Source organism: Wolffia australiana, chromosome 20, assembly GCF_029677425.1.
Source record: "Wolffia australiana isolate 7733 chromosome 20, ASM2967742v1".
NCBI classification, from domain to species: domain Eukaryota; kingdom Viridiplantae; phylum Streptophyta; class Magnoliopsida; order Alismatales; family Araceae; genus Wolffia; species Wolffia australiana.
This window is the reverse complement of record NC_135854.1, coordinates 49,703-68,635: the sequence shown is the minus strand read 5'-3', so window position 1 is coordinate 68,635 and position 18,933 is coordinate 49,703. Positions and strand designations below refer to the sequence as shown.

The window sequence follows — 18,933 nt, the reverse complement described above, 5'->3', positions numbered from 1 at the left end:
AACAACTAATGTTATGAAGAAATTAATTTAGTGTTATTTTAAGAGAATCGAATTGTGTAATATAGTTAATAAATTTAATAGACGAGTACGTATACTTCTTGGCAGTATATTTAATTACAGGGATTAATTTTTTTTATTGATATTAAGATTATTTATTGGATTGTTGGAGGAATATAGTAATGCCGGATATAAATTTATAACAAGAACTGAAAGTGTCTATTTAAATTGATATTAAATTTAATATTATGGATTCATTTGAATCGCCGTAGTAATTTAGGGATATTCAATTACATTTTTGGAAAATGTATCAAAATTTAAATAAATTCAAAAGAATCCATACACGCCGTTAATTTGACATCTGTAGCAAATTTCATATGTATGCTATGACTGTGGCTTTGTCAAAAAAACGTAGTCCCAACTGCTTTGTCAGAGATTTGTGCTCACTTGATCATCACCTGCGTTGCAGAAGATAAGAGATCAGTAACGATAATTACGTAGAAATAAGAACATCTAGTTCAGTTATGTGATGTGTACCTCGAGCACATGCGACCACACCATCTTCTTCGTCGTCAGCATCCTCATCTAGCTCAACATCATTGTACCACCGTTTGTTGTCCGCACGGAGCCAACACTTCACAATGATTAGTGTTTCTATGCTTATTGGCGACAGACGCGATCGCTTGTACGTGACAATAGCATTGCCAACCGAGAACATGCGCTTTGCCTGGGCGCTCGTCGCACATATGGATAATAGGTCCCTCGCAACGGCTGCAAGTAAGGGGAAACGCTTCGACCCCGTCGTGGCCCACCAGGATAGTGGAGTGAACACACCCTCAATTGGCACAGTCTCTGCAAGGAACTGGTTGAACTCATCCCACGCCGACCTCGTTGTCACCGGTGCCGGTTGCCTGTGCCGCATAGTGCTGTTAAGCCACTTGTTCAACTCTTCACCTCTTGGCTGCCTCTCCTTAGCGGCCCCTCTCGGCCCACGACTCGACCAGTCACAGGGTAACAACGACCGTACGTATGCGATGGTCGCTTCTCGGACGCCCGGGCGGAGCATTGACCCTTTGTGGATTGGATCCATCAATGCTGCGGCCGTGATCGCCTCATTCGCCCACAACATCTCAGCATACTGTGCAAGCTTGCAATGCATCGCTCTACACGCCTGAGCCATGTTCAAACGATCTACTTCGTGCAAGCGTCGAACGGATGTGAAGAATGTTCCATCTTTGATTTGCTAGACCACTTACTCCATGTGAACCTTGAGGCCGTCTATGAGATACAGGACATCGCAGATCGTCGGCGTCACTGTCTTGCAAACATGATCAATTGATACGGTGAAACGGCCAAGGATGCGGCAGAACTCTTTTACCAACTCCCACTCGTCCTTCGACAACTTCGACGACGTCGCCTTCTGGCCAAAAGTCGTTGAGACTTCATCAAGTATATCACGCTTCTTCACGGCCACCGCCAACATAGTGTACGTGATGTTCCATCGGGTTGGACAGTCTAAGACGACCATGTTGGAGTCCCCGACTTCGGGGTCGTCTTCACAGGCCTGTGTATAGAGTTCTCTCCGTTGCGTAGAGCTCCGAATACTCCGCACTAGAGTGCGTACCTTTGCAACTGCATCACCCAAACATAACGGCTTGTGTGGTCCCTCATTGTCATCAGACACTGAGTATATATCACCGAGATCATTGTCGTGGTTGTTGTCGTAGTGCTCTGCTGTCGTCGTTATGTCGTTTTCTTCGGGTTCCACACCTTGGGCTGAAGGAATACCGAAGCTTTTTATCGCCGCTTGCACGACAATATTCAGAATGTGTGCCACACATGGGACGTGCCTCCTGGCGGTAAACGTCGGGTTTACGCTCTTCAACTTTTTTCCCATCAATGCCAACATCCTCTTATTTGCCGTGGCATTGTCAGTAGTAACGGCGTAGACCTGCATAATTACGTTGCACATTTAAAGGCACAAGTTCAACTAATAAAATGAGATAGACGCTGAGTGCTGACCTTCATTCGTAGACAGAATTCATCTAGTGCTTGGAGAACAATGGACGCCATGTTCTCCCCATCATGCTTGCCGACGATTTCTCAAATGGCAAGTACCCGCTCTCTGTACGTCCATGTGTCTTCAACCCAATGGACGATGATGCCTAGCAATCCAGTCCCGTTCTCTATAGTCCACACATCTACGGTGAGTGACACTCTGGCCACACTCTCCCAGAGCTTCCTCACATCATGTTTCATTCGACCGTGCATTTGGATGGTCCACCTCTTTATGACCTTCGCACTTGGAGGATCCAAGTTGATAAGCGTCGCGTAACGCCGCATTTCCTTGAAGGCGACATTGTCAACAATGCTTCAGGGTGAATCAATCAGGCATACGAGTCATGCAATGAAATTCTTCGTCTCATTTGGAGTGTGCCCTCTAATCTGCCCCCGTCGGCTAGGCTCTCCCTGTTGTTTGCTCTGTATTCTGTCAGTGATGCGTGTCTGACCAGGGTCTTGAGGGGCTTCGCCCTTCAATTTCGCGTGACGAGCTGGATGGTAGGATTTGAAGTGTCGCCAAAATACGTTTGTGCTTTTGTCGGCTTGCCTCTTTATGGGTTTCCTCTTACTTTGCGGGTTCAACTCCCGGCACAATAAGCATGTATAGTATCCATCTTCCATCTGTTTGAAGTAGTCAATGATGACTGAACGATTCGAACGAGGTTGACTCTGTACGGCATGAGAAGTTCCCAGCTCCTGACCTAGATCTTTCTTGGGCTGGGTCATTGCCTCCAGGTGGGTTCATGCTTCTGATGTCATAATTTGGTAAGCAAAAAGTCAACACAACGGCATCACATGATGCCAAACTGTGATTTAAGTTATGAATTACGTAACGGGTGCAATGAATACGACAATTTAATAAATAGTGAAAAAAGGAGAATGGAATATACATGTAAAGGAAGAACGAAAGATATTCAAGCAAGAATTATTGAGATAGAGAGCATGATAATGAGGTGAGATGAAGAAAGCAGTGATGGAAATATATGTGGCCGTCAAGCCAATCACACATTCCACATCTCGTTCCATATTCATTTATAGAAAATATTCATTATAGTGCACGTGTGATGCGTATAATGAAGTCCATGAATACATGATCAGACTTAGTGAATTATGATGAGATCATAATACGGAGATCACTAGTCTTTAAGCATGTGTTCTAAACATTCGTATTCAAAGGATACGCGAGAAGGACATCGAAGTATGGGGATAAAATAACACTATCTAGCCTCACTCATATGATGAGTATGGCCGGTCGCGTAGCCATTAGTGTAGCGACACTAAGGATAGATAGTGGGTGCTCTTTAGTGGAAAGAGTTCACTGAATTGATCCGTACAAATCCCTGAATGGTATTATACCGAACTGTCAATCAGGTTGATTCATGTCACGGTTGTGTAAGTGGTCCTTAGACCTGAGACACCAAAGACGTCTTGTGGATGGACGGTTGTACTTTGGCTATGGCCAACGAGTCTCTAATCATGGGATTCTAAACGGTCTTAGTTTGGGTGCATCAAGAAGTACACGAAGGCGATTGAGTGGTCAAGATGGGATCGTCCACCCTCGGTATAATAGGTGACAGCTCAAGGAAGATGATGCGATGAAGTCCTTGGCCAAGGCAGTGAAATATTGAAGGAGTTCTCCGATGATTTCCGAATGCATCAGTACTAACTCGGATGACCGATTAGGGTTTGACAGTTGACCATACCCTGAGTCGTCCAAGGAGCGTCAAGTGGATGAGGGATTATACATACACGGTAACCGATGATGAACAGGTTCCATGAGTGAGTCGATACTCACTCCTTTGTATCTTCTAGGACACGAGGTGTAGCTTGGCACCCCACGTGTTGTAGTCTCGACCTATCGATTGGGTTAAATCGATCCGACATTAATTAATCTATATGATGATATAGTTAATTAATTTGGAAGGCCAATAAAGGTTATTGGGCCACTGGAGTCGTTAACTAGACTGATACATGGGCCTAGAGGGCCACAAGCAAATGGTATTTTGGACGTTGGAAGATAACTTAAGTTTTGGGGGTTTTTATGAAAAATACCCACTTAGTATAAATAGGGGAAGGCCCTGAATGAAATTAACCCAGACCAGAATTGTTCAGGGGCCTTTCCCCTTCTTCTCCACTCTCCCCACACCCCCTCTCCATCCCTGATGTGATCAGGATGACGTAACGACGCCGATGGAGAAAGAACGGGACTCGTCAACGAGGAGGAGGAGATCCGACGCGCTGAGGACCGCGTGGATACGTCTAGAGGCTGCACACTTGAGCAGCTCGACTCGTCTCACTCCGGGATCGAAGAAATCACGAATGAGATTCGTGCAAGGTGCTTCATTTTAGTGGTTTTTGTTGATGCCGTTCGATTCGCAAAAGACTTCCACTGCGCATCGTTTTGATTTGTTCATCCAGATCTAGGCAAACTAGAACCCAACAAGCAGAATTATAGAATTGAAGAGGGGGGAGAGAACGTAAGAGGGGGGAGAGAACGAGATGGGAGATGTAGAGGTAGAGAGTTATAGATGGTCAAAAAAGAGTGAGGGAGAGTTGGAGGTTCGAAGATAAATTAATAATCATAAGAGAAGAAAGTAGAAGAAGAATATGGGGAAGAAGGGAAGAAAGGGTAGAGGAGGAGATTGAAGATAAAGAAGGAGAGAAAAACAAGGGAGAGAACGGCATCACATGATGCCAAACTGCGATTTAAACCATGAATTAAGTAACGGATGCAACGAATACCATAAATAAATAGTGAACCAAAGGAGAATGGAATATATTGATAAAGGAAGAACGTTAGATATACCAGCAAAATTGAGATTGAGGTGCGAGGAAGAATGCACGTTTATATAGTTAAAGAGGCGGGATCAGAACGTGAGGGATGCCGAGCGAGGGAAAAAAACAAAAAGGAGAAAGAGGAGGAAGATAAAAATAGAGCAGAGGAGTGTAGAAAAGGAAATTAAAGAATAAGAAGAAGTGTAAATAAGAAGAAAAGGGAAGAAAAGGGTTGACGAAGAAATTAAGGTAAAATAGGAAGAGAAAAATGAGTGGGGGGGAGGGGGAAAATAAAAACGTGGAACAAGTAAATGAAGAAGATGAAGAAGAGTGAAAAACCAGAGAAGAGGACGAAGAGAGTAAATGCAGAATGGCACAAAAAAAAAGAAGAGAAAGAGGAGGGGAAAAAACGAAGAAGAGAAAAAATACAGAATAAAAAGGTCGAATAGGAATTTAAAGAAGAAGAAGAAGATGAAATTAAAAGGTAGAGGATGAAATTGAAGAAGAAGAGAAAAAGGAGGGGAAAAAAAAAAGAGAGTAAGAACGCGGGAGGAGTAAATAAAGAAGAGGAAGAAGAGGGAAAAACAAAGAACAGGAAGAAGAGAATTTAAACCAAGAAGAGAAAAAGGAGAAAGTGAAAAAAGAAGAGATTAAAGCGGTAGAGTTGGAAAAATAAGAAGAGTAAGAGAAAAAAAGAAAAAGAAGAGAAAAAAAACAAGAAAAGGGAAATAAAAGGTAGAGGATGAAATTAAAGAAGAAGAAGAAGAGAAAAACGAGGGGGGGAAAAAAAAGAGAGTAAGAACGTGGGAGAAGTAAATAAAGAAGAGGAAGAAGAGGGAAAAAACAAAGAACAGGAAGAAGAGAATAAAAAAGGAGAAAGTGAAAAAGAAGAGATTAAAGCGGTAGAGTTGGAGAAATAAGAAGAAGAGTAAGAGAAAAAAAGAAGAAGAAGAGAAAAAAAACAAGAAAAGGGAAGTAAAAGGTAGAGGATGAAATTAAAGAAGAAGAAGAAGAGAAAAACGAGGGAGAAAAAAAAGAGAGTAAGAACGTGGGATAAGTAAATAAAGAAGAGGAAGAAGAGGGAAAAAACAAAGAACAGGAGAAGAGAATAAAAACCAAGAGGAGAAAAAGGAGAAAGTGAAAAAAGAAGAGATTAAAGCGGTAGAGTTGGAAAAATAAGAAGAAGAGTAAGAGAAAAAAAGAAGAAGAAGAGAAAAAAATAAGAAAAGGGAAGTAAAAGGTAGAGGATGAAATTAAAGAAGAAGAAGAAGAGAAAAACAAGGGAGAAAAAAAAGAGAGAGTAAGAACGCGGGAGAAGTAAATAAAGAAGAGGAAGAAGAGGGAAAAACAAAGAACATGAAGAAGAGAATAAAAACCAAGAAGAGAAAAAGGAGAAAGTGAAAAAAGAAGAGATTAAAGCGGTAGAGTTGGAAAAATAAGAAGAAGAGTAAGAGAAAAAAAGAAGAAGAAGAGAAAAAAAACAAGAAAAGGGAAGGAAAAGGTAGAGGATGAAATTAAAGAAGAAGAAGAAGAGAAAAACGAGGGAGAAAAAAAAAGAGAGTAAGAACGTGGGAGAAGTAAATAAAGAAGAGGAAGAAGAGGGAAAAAACAAAGAACAGGAGAAGAGAATAAAAACCAAGAAGAGAAAAAGGAGAAAGTGAAAAAAGAAGAGATTAAAGCGGTAGAGTTGGACAAATAAGAAGAAGAATAAGATAAAAATAGAAGAAGAAGATCAATTATTAGGAATAAGAGAAGAAACAAGAAGAAGAAGAAAAATATGGAGAAGAAGAGAAGAAAAAAACCAAAGAAGAGAAAAATGAGGAGGAGAAAAAAGAAGAGAAAAAAAACGTAGAATAGGTAAATAAATAAAAACTAGAAGAAGAAAAAAACAAAGAAGACGCAGAGGAAAAAAAAACAAGAAGAGAAAAAGGAGAAAGTGAAAAAAGAAGAGATTAAAACGGTAGAATAGGAAAATAACAAATAAGAATAAGAGAAAGAACATGGAAAGATTCAAAGAGTGTGATAGGATCAGGGGAACGATTCAAAGTGTCATTCCACTTCAATGGAATGACAGAAAAGGTGAGTGACAAAGTGAGAGAGAGGGTGGAAGAGAGAAAATTGAGAGAAATAAGTAGGGAGTAAGGGAGAATGTGAGAAGGGAAGGAGATTTATAGAGGAAGAAATATAAAGAGGAACAGAGAATGCGATAGAATTCGATAAGAAAGGGAGAATTAGAGAAAGAATTACACTGGAATTGGATGAGAGAAAGGGAGAGTCATAGAGTGAGACAAAGGGCGAAAGAAAGAAAATCGAGAGAAAGAATTACAGAATTAATCACAGAGTAGGAGAGAATGAGAGAAGAAAGGAAGAGTTAAATATTAGAAGATAGAAAGAAACATAGATTGCGATGGAATGAGAGAAGAGGAGGAGAATTAGAGGAATAATTCCAGTGAAATGTAATTTGAGAACGAAAAAAGGATAGTAAGAATGAGAGAGTAAGAGAGAACAAGGAAAGAAATTCCGCTCAAGAATTAAGAATAATTCCTCTCAAGAATAATTCAAGCATAATTTTTTTTAAAAAATAATTCAAGCATAGCAGAAGAAAAAAACTTGGCATTCTCAGCACAACACCTACTTGTGATGGATCCTCTTTCTCATTAAATTACTACTTTGTCTCCTTTCCATTCGAAGATCAAGAACAAAGTCACGGATCAGATTTCAACAAATTAACAAAGCAAAAATAAGAAGATCATTGCGTGACAAGATTTTTTTTTCATCTTTTGAGTTTTACTTTCTCTATTTTCCATTCTAAGATCAAGAACAAAGTTTCGCATCGCAGTATAAAAAATTACAAAGTGGAAATAAGGAGATCATTCAGTAGGATTTCATTGTGCTACAAGATGAAAGCAGCAGGAAATGAACAGAAGACCTACCTCTGTAGCCGCAGCCGTCCTCCACCGTCCTCTGCTGTCTAAGCCATCTAAGCTCCACAGAGTCCGTCCCGATACCGAGGCACCGTGTATTTTCGATTCAAAATTTTTGAATCGAAAATACACGGTCAACCTTACAAAAATTAAGAATAAGGTTGATCCGATGTGGATATCGGTTTTCGATATCCACATCCGATATCTGATATCGGCATCTGTCCCCGTGAGACAGAGACGGATGCCGAATCGGGATGGATATCGGTATCGGATATTGGCACTGTAGCAGCCGATATCCGATACCGATATCCGATATCTGGATATCGAAAAAACAGGATACCGGAATTTGCCATTCCGGTATCCGGTACAGTATCCCTCCCGATACCGGCATCCGGTACCGGTATCGGGACCTGCAAACACTAGTTGCCACCTCTTGAGTTATAATCTTCCTCTTTGCATCAGTTTGTTTACACATGGAGCTCAACTCCCTACTCTTTTTCACTGCTCCTCTGTTTGGCGATGATTCTTAGTATTGATTTCTAACGATAAAATTCTTAGAAGCCAAGTAGGATTCGTGGTACTGATTCCTCTTGATTTTGGGACAATTTTCCACTTCTCCAGTCTAATGTTACGTCTGTTGAGATGCTCCTAAAATCTGACCCATCGGATAAGATCTATCATACAGTGGTTCCAGCTCAATATTAGTCATTCAAGGATGTTTCATCCAATGGAATAGTTTACTTTTGTTATTCCTCCAGCAAACGAAGATCAAAATCGTTCTACTTGGTTGCAAATTTCTTCATACATTTTCCTGGTCGATTTAATCAGTCATTAGGACTCATATACTTTTCTCCTAGTAATTATTTGATCATATTAGATCTTAAGGTAGTATCTCATATTCTGAAGTTGGGGTCTGAGGTTGATTAGAAAACCAATGTAATGTCAGACCACATGGGATGTTTGTGACTCCACCAGGCTAGAAAAATTTGGAAAAAAATAGAACACATGATGTCGTATAAATGTTCTGAGCTAAATGAATATCTTCAATAACCGGAAAACTTTTATAAAAGCAATCTAATGTCCCTGCAAATCATTATTTCTGTAATGACTATCTTTGTCATAAAAATTTGGCAAATCTCTGAGAGATGGGGAGTGGTACCTATAATTTGTCTTATAATAATAAATATTTAATTTTTTGACAATATATACTTTTAATAATTTTTAATGTGTAACATAATGAAAAATTAAAACCTTATTGATGCAAATAAAAAGATAGTGTAATTTTTCCTAGAATTCAAAGTAAATTTGAGATTCTCATCTTAACCTTTCAGTTTGGCTAATTAAAAAAGGATAAGGGATTGAGGGAGAAGGTCAATATAATATAAATTGAGAAATAAGATTAGAAAAGAGAGGACGTAGGAGAAGGGTAGGAAGAGAGAGGCTATTTATTTCATTTTTATCTTATACCACATTATTCTTGACCTCAGTAATAGCAGAAGAGATAGAGAAAAAATATAGCAGAGAACATCTTATTTTCTCGGCAGAGAGAGACAAAACATGTAAATTATAAGAAATTGTATCTATTATATTGTATGTTATGACAACACTATAATTGGTATTTTCTTGGTTAGAGGGCCGAATGCAGTGGTTGGGAAGGCAGAGTATAATTATGTTACCCATTATAAGTTTGTTAGACAAAAGGATAATACCAAAACCAGCCCCAACATCTCCAGGTTGACCACAAATTACTGAAACAACCTGTTATTCTTTGTATCTCCTCTTAATTGTTATGCATTTTTACTGAAAACATCTCTAACATATTAAAACATAATTTGATATAGTTCGTATTTTTAGAACCATATGGAACCATCAGATCAATAAACAAGATCAAATCATTTTTTTCATTTTCTCATAAATTTAAGGTTAACAAAATGTTTTATTTAGAAATACTAGCGAGAAGGAGAAAAATGATAGATAAATTTGGGAGGGAGAGAGATAGAAATAAAGAGAGAGAGAGAGAGAGAGAGAGAGAGAATGATAATTGTGAACTTATTATTTGAGATTCTATAAGAAGATAGGCGGGGTCTAGAGATGGAGGTGATTTTCACAATGACGGGTTACATCGTCTAGAAGGGCCAGATAGGGCGGAGAAGTCTCTTGGGATTGAGAAGAAACAAGGAAAGAGGGGCATAAGACTGAGAGAGAAGCCTTGGAGACTATGGTTTGAAAATATTAGATATATACTTGGAGGGTTTGATCATTTAGTGAGAACCTTTGATTGGTCCAAATATGTCATAGAGTCTCAAAGCAGTTGCCAAAAAGGCCCACTTCAACTTTGTGTTGTCATTCTCTCTCTCTTCCAAATAATATGGTAGAAATGGTCGAAAGAGAAACCTATAATGAGTCATACAATCTAATACAGGCATATGATCATTATGCTTCAACCTGATAATTCTATTCCACCTCGTACATAGAAAGGATCTTAAAAGTGCAATAGTTTATAACCGAGAAATACATTTATGCAAAATTTCTTCCCCCAGCACACAAAATGGATTTGTAGAAAGAAAACTGGAATTCTGTACACAAAATAATTTGATCTATTTAAGGCCCCGTTGTGGTGAAGAAGATCAGATCCAATTATTATCATGCGAATATTTTATTTGGTAAATAGAGAAAAATACTTTAAGTAGCCAAAATGAGAGGGTAAGATGTCAAACTGAACTTTAATTTGAATTATTGGATAGAAAACACGAACAGTTTTGATTGCATTATTTAGGTTTTTAATTTCATAATATTATACATTAAATTAAAAATTACAGATGATTAAAATTGTGTCATGTCATAAAATTAAATAATTTAAATTAATATTTAAAAACTACTTGAATAAATTTTGGTATGATGGATTGACATTGTCTTCATAACTTTCACATCGATGGTTAAAATACAATTGTTTCCTGAATTCAATTCATTCATAATAAACATATAAGACAAATTTAATTTCATATATCATAAATTATATAATATTGAAATATTATCTTATGCATTTTAATTTCAAAATTTTAGTCTCAAGTTTTTATTTTCAAAACATCTACACTATTTGAAATATATTCTAAACAATTTGAGTCAAACGAAGTCTATTTAATATCAAAAACAATAGTATACAGTTATTATTACTATTTCTTAACTAACCTTTCATTATTTTCTAAATTAATTTTGTGAAAGATTTTGTAAGGTTTATTTATTGTTACGAAATGAAATTTTGATCTCATTTTATTTTGGTAGTTACTTATCGATGACATACTTCATAAGAAGATACTCATAAATGTTCTATATTCAAAACATTATCCTAACGGGCTTAGTAAATAAATAAACAGATTAAAAGGTGAATAAATGGAGTGATTGGGCTTACGGTCATAGGTGATCTGACATAACTTTTAAATCTAGCTGACTAGACTTTTATATTAATGTTCTTCTGATGTTGAGTCTACTATACTAAAAGAGGTTTGATTTTTCTGTTTTTATAATTTTATGAAACTATCACTTTAAAGAAATATACAAATGTAGAAAATATGACGCACGTTATATCTGTAATTATTAACAGTGGGTTTAGTGAAAAAAGAAAAAAACTAAAAATATGATGATATGGTCTTCTTGGACTGATGGTTAAGGTTACCAGACCAGCGAATCAAGCTGACTGTGATTCTATGTTGTCTTTTCTGATGTTAACTGCAACTATTATTTTTAGAACATGAATAACCAAAATTATAACTTGTCAAAACAAACTTACGAGTTTTGAATGGAGCATAACCGAAGCCAAAAATATCCTGAATTTGGTCTTCCTATGCTGACTGTCAAGGATACTGGACCAGAACCCCTAATCAAGCTGACTGTGATTCCATGTTTATTTTTTCTGATGATGAGTGTGATTTTTACTATAACAACATACATAACCTAAATGATGGATTTCTTGAAACTAACCTACCAGTTTTGAATGGAGCCGAACCAAAGGCAATAATATCCTTCTTTTCTACCATAAAGAACCCTTTTTAATTGTATGGAGACATTCCAAATTTTCTTCATTTCCTTTATTTCTCTTAGCATCTCCGACACGGTATAGACATTTTCCTCCGAGGGATTTCTTTATATTGTAATAAAAATCTCCAAGATTGTTATATTACTAGGTTTTCTGTAAAACATCTATTGTGGAATGTGGACAATTGTTGTACCCACTTTACAACAAGAAAGAGGTCAAGCGAAGGAGAGAGAGGGAAAGAAGGATCGACTGATGGCGAGAGGGTAGGGATACAAAGAAGAGAGAGAGCGAGAGAGAGAGAGAGAGAGAGAGAGAGAGAGAGAGAGAAAGATAGGGAGGAAGAGAGAGAGAGAGAGAGAGGGAGAAAGATAGAGACGGAGGAAGAGAGAGAGAGAGAGAAAAGAATGGGAGGGAGGAAGGAGGAAGAGAGAGTGATAGGGAGGGAGGGAGGGAGAGAGAGAGATATGGAGGGATGAAGAGCGAGAGAGAGAGAGAGATAGGGCGGGTGATAGAGGAGTTCAAAAACTCGGCGCCACGTAATCATCAGGTGCCGTGTCAGCAGTTGGAACCATGTCAGCATCCGGCGCCACATAGGACCTTTTAAATAAGATTAGATAGTAAGAAAATAATATTTGTACATACCCGGTATGGGATATTAGATGATAGGATTCAATATATGCAAGTCTAGCGGTTAGGATTAAAGATAGATAGGGCTCATCTAGCGGTTAGGATTAAAGATAGTCAGGGTCCATCTACCCGGTATGGGATATTAGATGAGCCCTATCTATCTTTATTCCTAACCGCTAGATTTGCCTATATTGAATCCTATCATCTAATATCCCATACCGGGTATATACAAATATTATTTTCTTACTATCTAATCTTATTTAAAAGGTCCTATGTCGCTGACGTGGCGTCGGATGCTGACACGGTTCCAACTGCTAACCCGGCACCTGATGATTACGTGGCGCCGAGTTTTTCAACTCCTCTATCAGAGGGAGGAAGAGCAAAAGAAAGAGAGAGAGGGAGGGAGGAAGAGCGAGAGAGAGAGAGAGAGAGATAGGGAGGAAGGGAGGGGGAGAGAGAGAGAGATAGGGAGGGAGGGAGAGAGAGAGAGAAAGATAGGGAGGGAAGAAGAGCGAGAGAGAGATAGGGAGGGAGGAAAAGTGAGAGAGAGATAGGGAGGAGGAAGAGCGAGAGAGAGAGAGAGGGGGAGGGAGGGAGGGAGGGATGGAGGGGGAGAGAGAGAGAGAGAGAGAGAGAGAGAGAGAGAGAGAGAGAGAGAGAGAGAGAGAGCGAGAGATAGGGAGGAGGAAGAGCGAGAGAGAGAGAGAGAGAGGGGGAGGGAGGGAGGTGTGAAGAAATATTCCGTAGAAGGATAGAAGAAGTAGATAGAAGGAGAAGAAGAGAGAAATGAGAAAGAGGAGATGACAAGTCAAGAAGAGAGACAGAGTTGATCGTTGTTATTCCCGCAAAGAAATTAAGTGAACATCGGTTGGTATTTATAGTTTGAATAGATGGTAAATAATAGTAAATTGCTGTTATTCGAATGTATCCATTGTAACAGTTTACAACGGATATATTCTGTTTAAACTGAGACTTAATCCTAGCCGTTATAACCCAATGGGTGCACCGATCGCAGTCGTTCGATCGGTGCTGTGGTCCCTTTAGATCCTGGCCGTTATAATCCTACTCTTGATTTAATCCTAGCCCTCTGTGTGATCTTATATTTAATCCTAACATCTAGATCTCTAACAAGTATACAATATGTATTGATTTTTACTATCTAATCTGGATTATGATCCTAACTGTTGGCTGGCTTGCAGATCCGTTGGCTCGGTGAGACGGCGCACGGACTTGCAGTTCCGTTGGCTCGCCGAGTTGGCGCACGGGGTCTCTGGTGCTGACTCCTTAAAAGGAGGGAGGGGGAGAGAGAGAGTGAGAGAAAGAGAAAGAGAGAGAGAGAGAGAGAGAGAGAGAGAGAGAGATAGGGAGGAGGAAGGGCCAGAGAGAGAGGAAGGGAGGGAGGGAGGGAGGGGGAGAGAGAGAGAGTGAGAGAAAGAGAGAGAGAGAGAAAGGGAGGAAGGAAGAGCGAGAGAGGGAAAGGGAGGGAGGAGAGAGAGAGAGAGATAGGGAGGGAGAGAGAGAGAGAGAGAGAGATAGGGAGGGAGGAAGAGAGAGAAAAAGAGGGAGGGAGGGAGGGCGAGAGAGAGAGAGGGAGAGAGAGAGAGAGAGAGAGAGAGATAGGGAGGGAGGCAGAGAGAGAGAGAGGGAGAGAAGGGGGGGGAGGAGAGAGAGAGAGAGAGATAGGGAGGGAGGGAGGGGAGAGAGAGAGAGAGAGATAGGAGGAGGAAGAGCGAGAGAGAGAGAGAGAAAGGGAGGGAGGAGGGAGGGGAGAGAGATAGAGGAGAGAAAGAGAGAGAGAGAGAGAGAGAGAGAGAGATAGGGAGGGAGGAAGAGAGGGGGAGGAAGGGGGGGAGGGAGAGGGAGAGAGAGAAAGGGAGGGAGAGAGAGAGAGAGAAAGGGAGGGAGAGAGAGAGAGAGAGAGAGATAGGGAGGGAGGAAGAGAGAGAGAGAAAGGGAGGAAGGAAGAGCGAGAGAGAGAAAGGGAGGGAGAGAGAGAGAGAGAGATAGGGAGGGAGGAAGAGCGAGAGAGAGAGAAAGGGAGGAAGGAAGAGCGAGAGAGAGAAAGGGAGAGAGAGAGAGAGAGAGAGAGAGAGAGAGAGAGAGAGTAAAGAGGAGGAAAAGGCTGATGGCATTTGATAGCAGACCAGCCAAGCCCATTCTGGGTGCGTCGAGGTGGCCGTTTTTGTTATTCGTTACGCAAGGCCATCTCCACCGCTCGCCTCAGACACCCATTTTCGGCCATCCCCTGCGACGGGGTGTCTACATCTTCCCCCCCCTCCACAAATCCCCCCCTGCACTTGCGGGCACGAACCAAACGCCCCTCCTCTTCACCTTCCCTTTCCCTTCTTCCTCATTCTCTCCCTCCCTTTGGACGTCAACAGACCACAGACGTCCCCTACCCCAACCCTTATCATCCCCATCCTCCAAAGCGTCCTGTCCAGGTCCGAGAGGACCCCCCACTAGAGAGAGAGCCCCCCCCCCCTCCTTTCCTCTTCTCTTCTCTTCTATTTCGACGAAAGGAACTGCCTCCCATCGGCGTCTTTCCCATGGCCATTCGTGTCACATCGCTGCTCTTCCTCGTGTTGGCAGCGGCGGTGGCGGAGTTGTCGCGGGCTGCTCCTCTTCACTCCCTAGACTTGACGGGCCTCGTGAACGCTGCAGGCGAGGGCAAGTGCAGCGATGGCCTCATCGGCAAGTGCATCGACGAGGATGAAGAGATGGCCATGGACTCCGAGGCCAATCGTCGCGGTCTCGCCCAACGATTCAAGTACATCAGCTATCAGGCGCTGATCAAGGACAGGATTCCGTGCAATCACCGGGGTTACTCCTACTACAACTGCAACAAGTCTGGAGCCCGGCGAGCCAACCCCTACCGCCGCGGTTGCACTGTCATCACGCACTGCGCCAGGTTCCTCAACTGATCGGCCCACCAGGGATGGCAAGAACGCTTCTTCCTGTCTCTTTAACATCAATAAAATGACTCTCATTCCTTTCCTTGCTTACTTACCATTAAACTAGATTCTCCCTTCCCGTTCCTGCTCGTCTGCCCCCTTCCCATAGTCCAATGACTGTTTCTTCCCTCGCACCACTTATTGTAAGATGCCTTTTTAAAAACAAAACCTGCCGGCTTTAAGAATACGTGGAACAGGGTTCCCTCTTGACACCCATCTTCTTTCCACATCACTTCGCCGTGCCCAGCGATGACAACTCTCCGTCCTAAACATTTAGCGATTATCGGCGCGTCGGCCGTAAAGGTTCAATAGAGAGATTATTTGTCGATGGATGATTGTTCTCGGTCTGTGGTTTATTTACCCTTCGGTTCTGTGGTTTTATTCCGAAATCCCTTTTAATGCAGACTGGTTTCATTCCATGTGACTAGGCAGAGTATTGATGACACTTACATCCGTCCGTTTCAAGCGTCTCCCTAAAATAGTAAAGGGACCGAGCGATTTAACAGGAATTTTGTTGCCCAGAAAGCGATTTAATGACATCGGTTTCCTGCCGAGGAACGTCGATCCGGGAAGATGAGTATCTCTCATGGTATCGTTTGATAATTACCGCTGGACATGTCTGTATAAATCTCTGAAATCACCTATACAACACCTCAATTCACGTAATCACCACGTTTTAAAGCAATCAACTCCATCTACCCATCGATAACAAGTAAAAATTAGGGTCTTAATTCGTCGGCAATTAAGGATCTAATATTCTTTAAATAATGATCAATAAGATAAGATGAGACAGGGTAAAATATGTGGTCAAGATACAAGAAAATGTGAAGCAAAAAGGGCGATAATTACTAATCAAATTCAGATGATTATATCAGATCGCAGATAGTAATAACCAGAATATCAGAAGAACGAGTGAGAACCAGAAGGGAGTGATGATAAAGAGATACAAGATTAAATAGATGGGACGACATCATCGTTAGATGTCTACGTTCACGGTCCTTTTCTAGTGTCACATTACGTCTTTATACCACTCAATGATGTCGATAAGAAACAATTTAAGGCCAGGATGGTTACCATAGGTTCTTATGCTACCCGAGGATCACGGTAATTTATAAACACAGGTGAGCTCCTCCTTTTCTCTATTGCATCTTCTTATACACCCAAGACACCAATACCAAGCTTGATAGATATAAAAAGTTTACTAGCTTTCAGTCAACTCAAAATGTGGGAAGTAAGTTTAAGGATACATTTTAGAAATATCCACGTACTTATTTATAGATCATAACGAATGCATGGAACAAGGGGTTAAAGACAAAATGACCCTCAAATGTTAAGGTCCATCGACCTTCTGGATTGTTAGATATCAAGCCTTTAAGTGGGATAAATCTTGGACGTCTATTTTTTCTCTTTTCTCTTAGTTGACAATGTCATTTCCTCATTTTCTGTGTCACCCTCGTCTCCTCTTTCCTTTAGAGACTCATGCATCGTGGCCTCCCGACTGATGATTGAGTGAACCATATCGTTCACTCACTCACCTCTTATAGCCATTGCTGCCCCACTTCTTCCCAACTTGAGACTATGGAACACCTTTTCTTCCATAGTGAGGCTGCTCTAGACTGTTGGCGCCAATTTACGCATCATTGGTGCCCACTATTCAGCAACCGCGCTTCCTTATCACGGTTAGAGTGCTTTGGCAAGATGTTTATCTTGCCCACATGCTCTAAGTGGAGCCCTACCAACACATCACCATAGCTTACTGTGTGAGGTATGGAAAAAGGAGAAATTCTTCTCGTTTTGCAGGGACCCCCATGCGAGTGTTGGACATCATGCGCCAAGTCAAGCAATGGATACAGTGCACCCATCAACTCCTACCGTCCCTTGCATGCAGTTTCGGCCCTATATGCGATCTTTTTCGCACTTGGGGCATTTTAGTGACTTTGACCCCATCATCACTTGGCTACAGACTGTCTATTGGCATACGCTGCCAGCTGTCTGCTAGAACCCCTTAGTAGTGGTGGTGCATGGAGTGTGTTCTATCCTCCCTACCATCCATAGATGTCAACGTGGAGGTGCGCTACGGGTACATTAGCAAGGCGAGAGGGCAAGCACTCCCACCTCTATTGCTCCATGCAGTACGCTAGTTGCAAGGGCCATTCTTCGCCAGGGTGCAACGCGTATGTAGAGCCGTCAGGCTGAGGCACTCAATGCGGTAGCATCCACGAGCAGCCCAAGGAAGTTCCTACAAAGAGAGGTAAAGAGAGGAAGGAGTTTAAGTGCATACCGCATGGTTGGCAGGGGCATCCACTGTCTGGCTGCCCTCACATAGTTGGTGTTGGGTTCTGGTCAAGGGGGAGTGACACTGCATGATGTCCTGCCATACGCTTTGCAACTGCCATTGCGAGCATGAACTTGCATGAAGCATATTGACCAACATGTGTGAATCCAATTCTACGATGATAATGTGGAGATTTCGCTTCTCGTAGAGGAGTAAACCATCACGTATCACATAGCCTTAGTTGTTGTGTTAGTTTATATGCCATATAAGGACGAGAAATTAAATACAATACTCCATGCTGGTCCTGGGTTCCCTTTTGCCACACTATTCACACTCATCTTGAGAATGTCTATTGGCGGTGGGTGCCAATGAACAATTTGTAGCCAATGGTGATGGGGGTGAGAGTCACCAAAATGCCCCAAGTGCGAAGAATGCTGCGAATAAGGGTTGAGCGTAGGCAAGAGGCGGTATAAGATGTTGGGTGCAATGTATCCATTATTTGACTTATCTCATGATATCTAGTGCTCGCATGGGGGTCCCCGCAAAATGAGAAGAATTTCACCCTTTCCATATCTCCCATAGTAAGTATGCTATGGTGACGTGTAGGTATGGGCTCCGCTTAGAGCGTGTTGACAAGAGAAACATCTTGGCAAAACACTATAACAGTGTTAGAGTACAACATGTGGATAGTAGGGGGCGCTAATGATATGTAAGTCAACGCCAACAGTCGAGGGCCATCTCGTTATGTAAGAAAATGTGATCCATAGTCTTGGGCTAGGGGAAGCAAGGCGAAAATGACAACGCGAAGTGAGTAAGTGACCTATACGGATCACCCGATCATCAATAGGGAGAACATGATGCATGAATCTCCATTGAAAGAAGGAGACTCGAGTGATAATCGCCGAATGGCAGATGCGGCGACCCTAGGGCTGGGTGGGGGATCTCTCTAGGAAATGCACCCAAGAGGACTGACAAGAGAAAGACCCATCTAGTGTGAGCTTCCAAATAGGGCAGTCATGAGAGAACCCTATAGGAGTACGCAAAGCCTGTGGTAATGTGTCTAGCGGGAGATCATGCTGCTCTCAAAGGTAGTGTGTGTTGCCCAAGAGCAGTTGTACTACAGTCAACCACATTCTATGTGGGACAAAGTGCGGATGGCGGGCTAAAAGCTCATTGACAAGCCATGTATTATACCATGTGTTAATCATGACTTGACCGTCATGCCAACGGGTGACATGGCCATCTTTAGCCAATGTCTCTCCAAAGTCTGGCACCAACGAGGGCCCCTGA

At 41.6% G+C, this 18,933-nt stretch overlaps 2 protein-coding genes across 3 annotated transcripts; one reads left to right on the top strand and one right to left on the bottom strand.

Annotated features, from left to right (window-relative positions):
• Positions 1-282: 282 nt before the first annotated feature.
• Positions 283-2,798, bottom strand: LOC144716170 (uncharacterized). 2 transcript variants are annotated; one of them, XM_078591243.1, is made up of 2 exons: positions 535-2,798; positions 283-455 (listed from the first exon to the last, which is right to left on the bottom strand). In XM_078591243.1, the coding sequence occupies exons 1-2, from the start codon at positions 1,175-1,177 to the stop codon at positions 427-429; spliced, it is 672 nt and encodes a 223-aa protein (XP_078447369.1). In that variant the 5' UTR covers positions 1,178-2,798; the 3' UTR covers positions 283-426. Both variants share the same exon structure in this region; 1 of them encodes a protein (XP_078447369.1).
• Positions 2,799-14,729: 11,931 nt separating this feature from the next.
• On the top strand, positions 14,730-15,676 carry LOC144716162 (protein RALF-like 19). The gene has a single exon (XM_078591233.1). It carries the CDS (start codon positions 14,964-14,966, stop codon positions 15,336-15,338), a length of 375 nt encoding a protein of 124 aa, XP_078447359.1. The 5' UTR covers positions 14,730-14,963; the 3' UTR covers positions 15,339-15,676.
• The last annotated feature ends 3,257 nt before the right edge of the window (positions 15,677-18,933 follow it).

What these genes read in the sequence shown, in the direction of transcription:
- LOC144716170 (XM_078591243.1), bottom strand. Translation starts at nt 1,177, where the DNA reads ATGGCTCAGGCGTGTAGAGCGATGCATTGCAAGCTTGCACAGTATGCT. An exon ending in TGTGGTCGCATGTGCTCGAG is followed by an intron (nt 456 to 534) that starts GTACACATCACA and finishes TCTGCAACGCAG; the next exon opens with GTGATGATCAAGTGAGCACA.
- LOC144716162 (XM_078591233.1), top strand. Translation starts at nt 14,964, where the DNA reads ATGGCCATTCGTGTCACATCGCTGCTCTTCCTCGTGTTGGCAGCGGCG.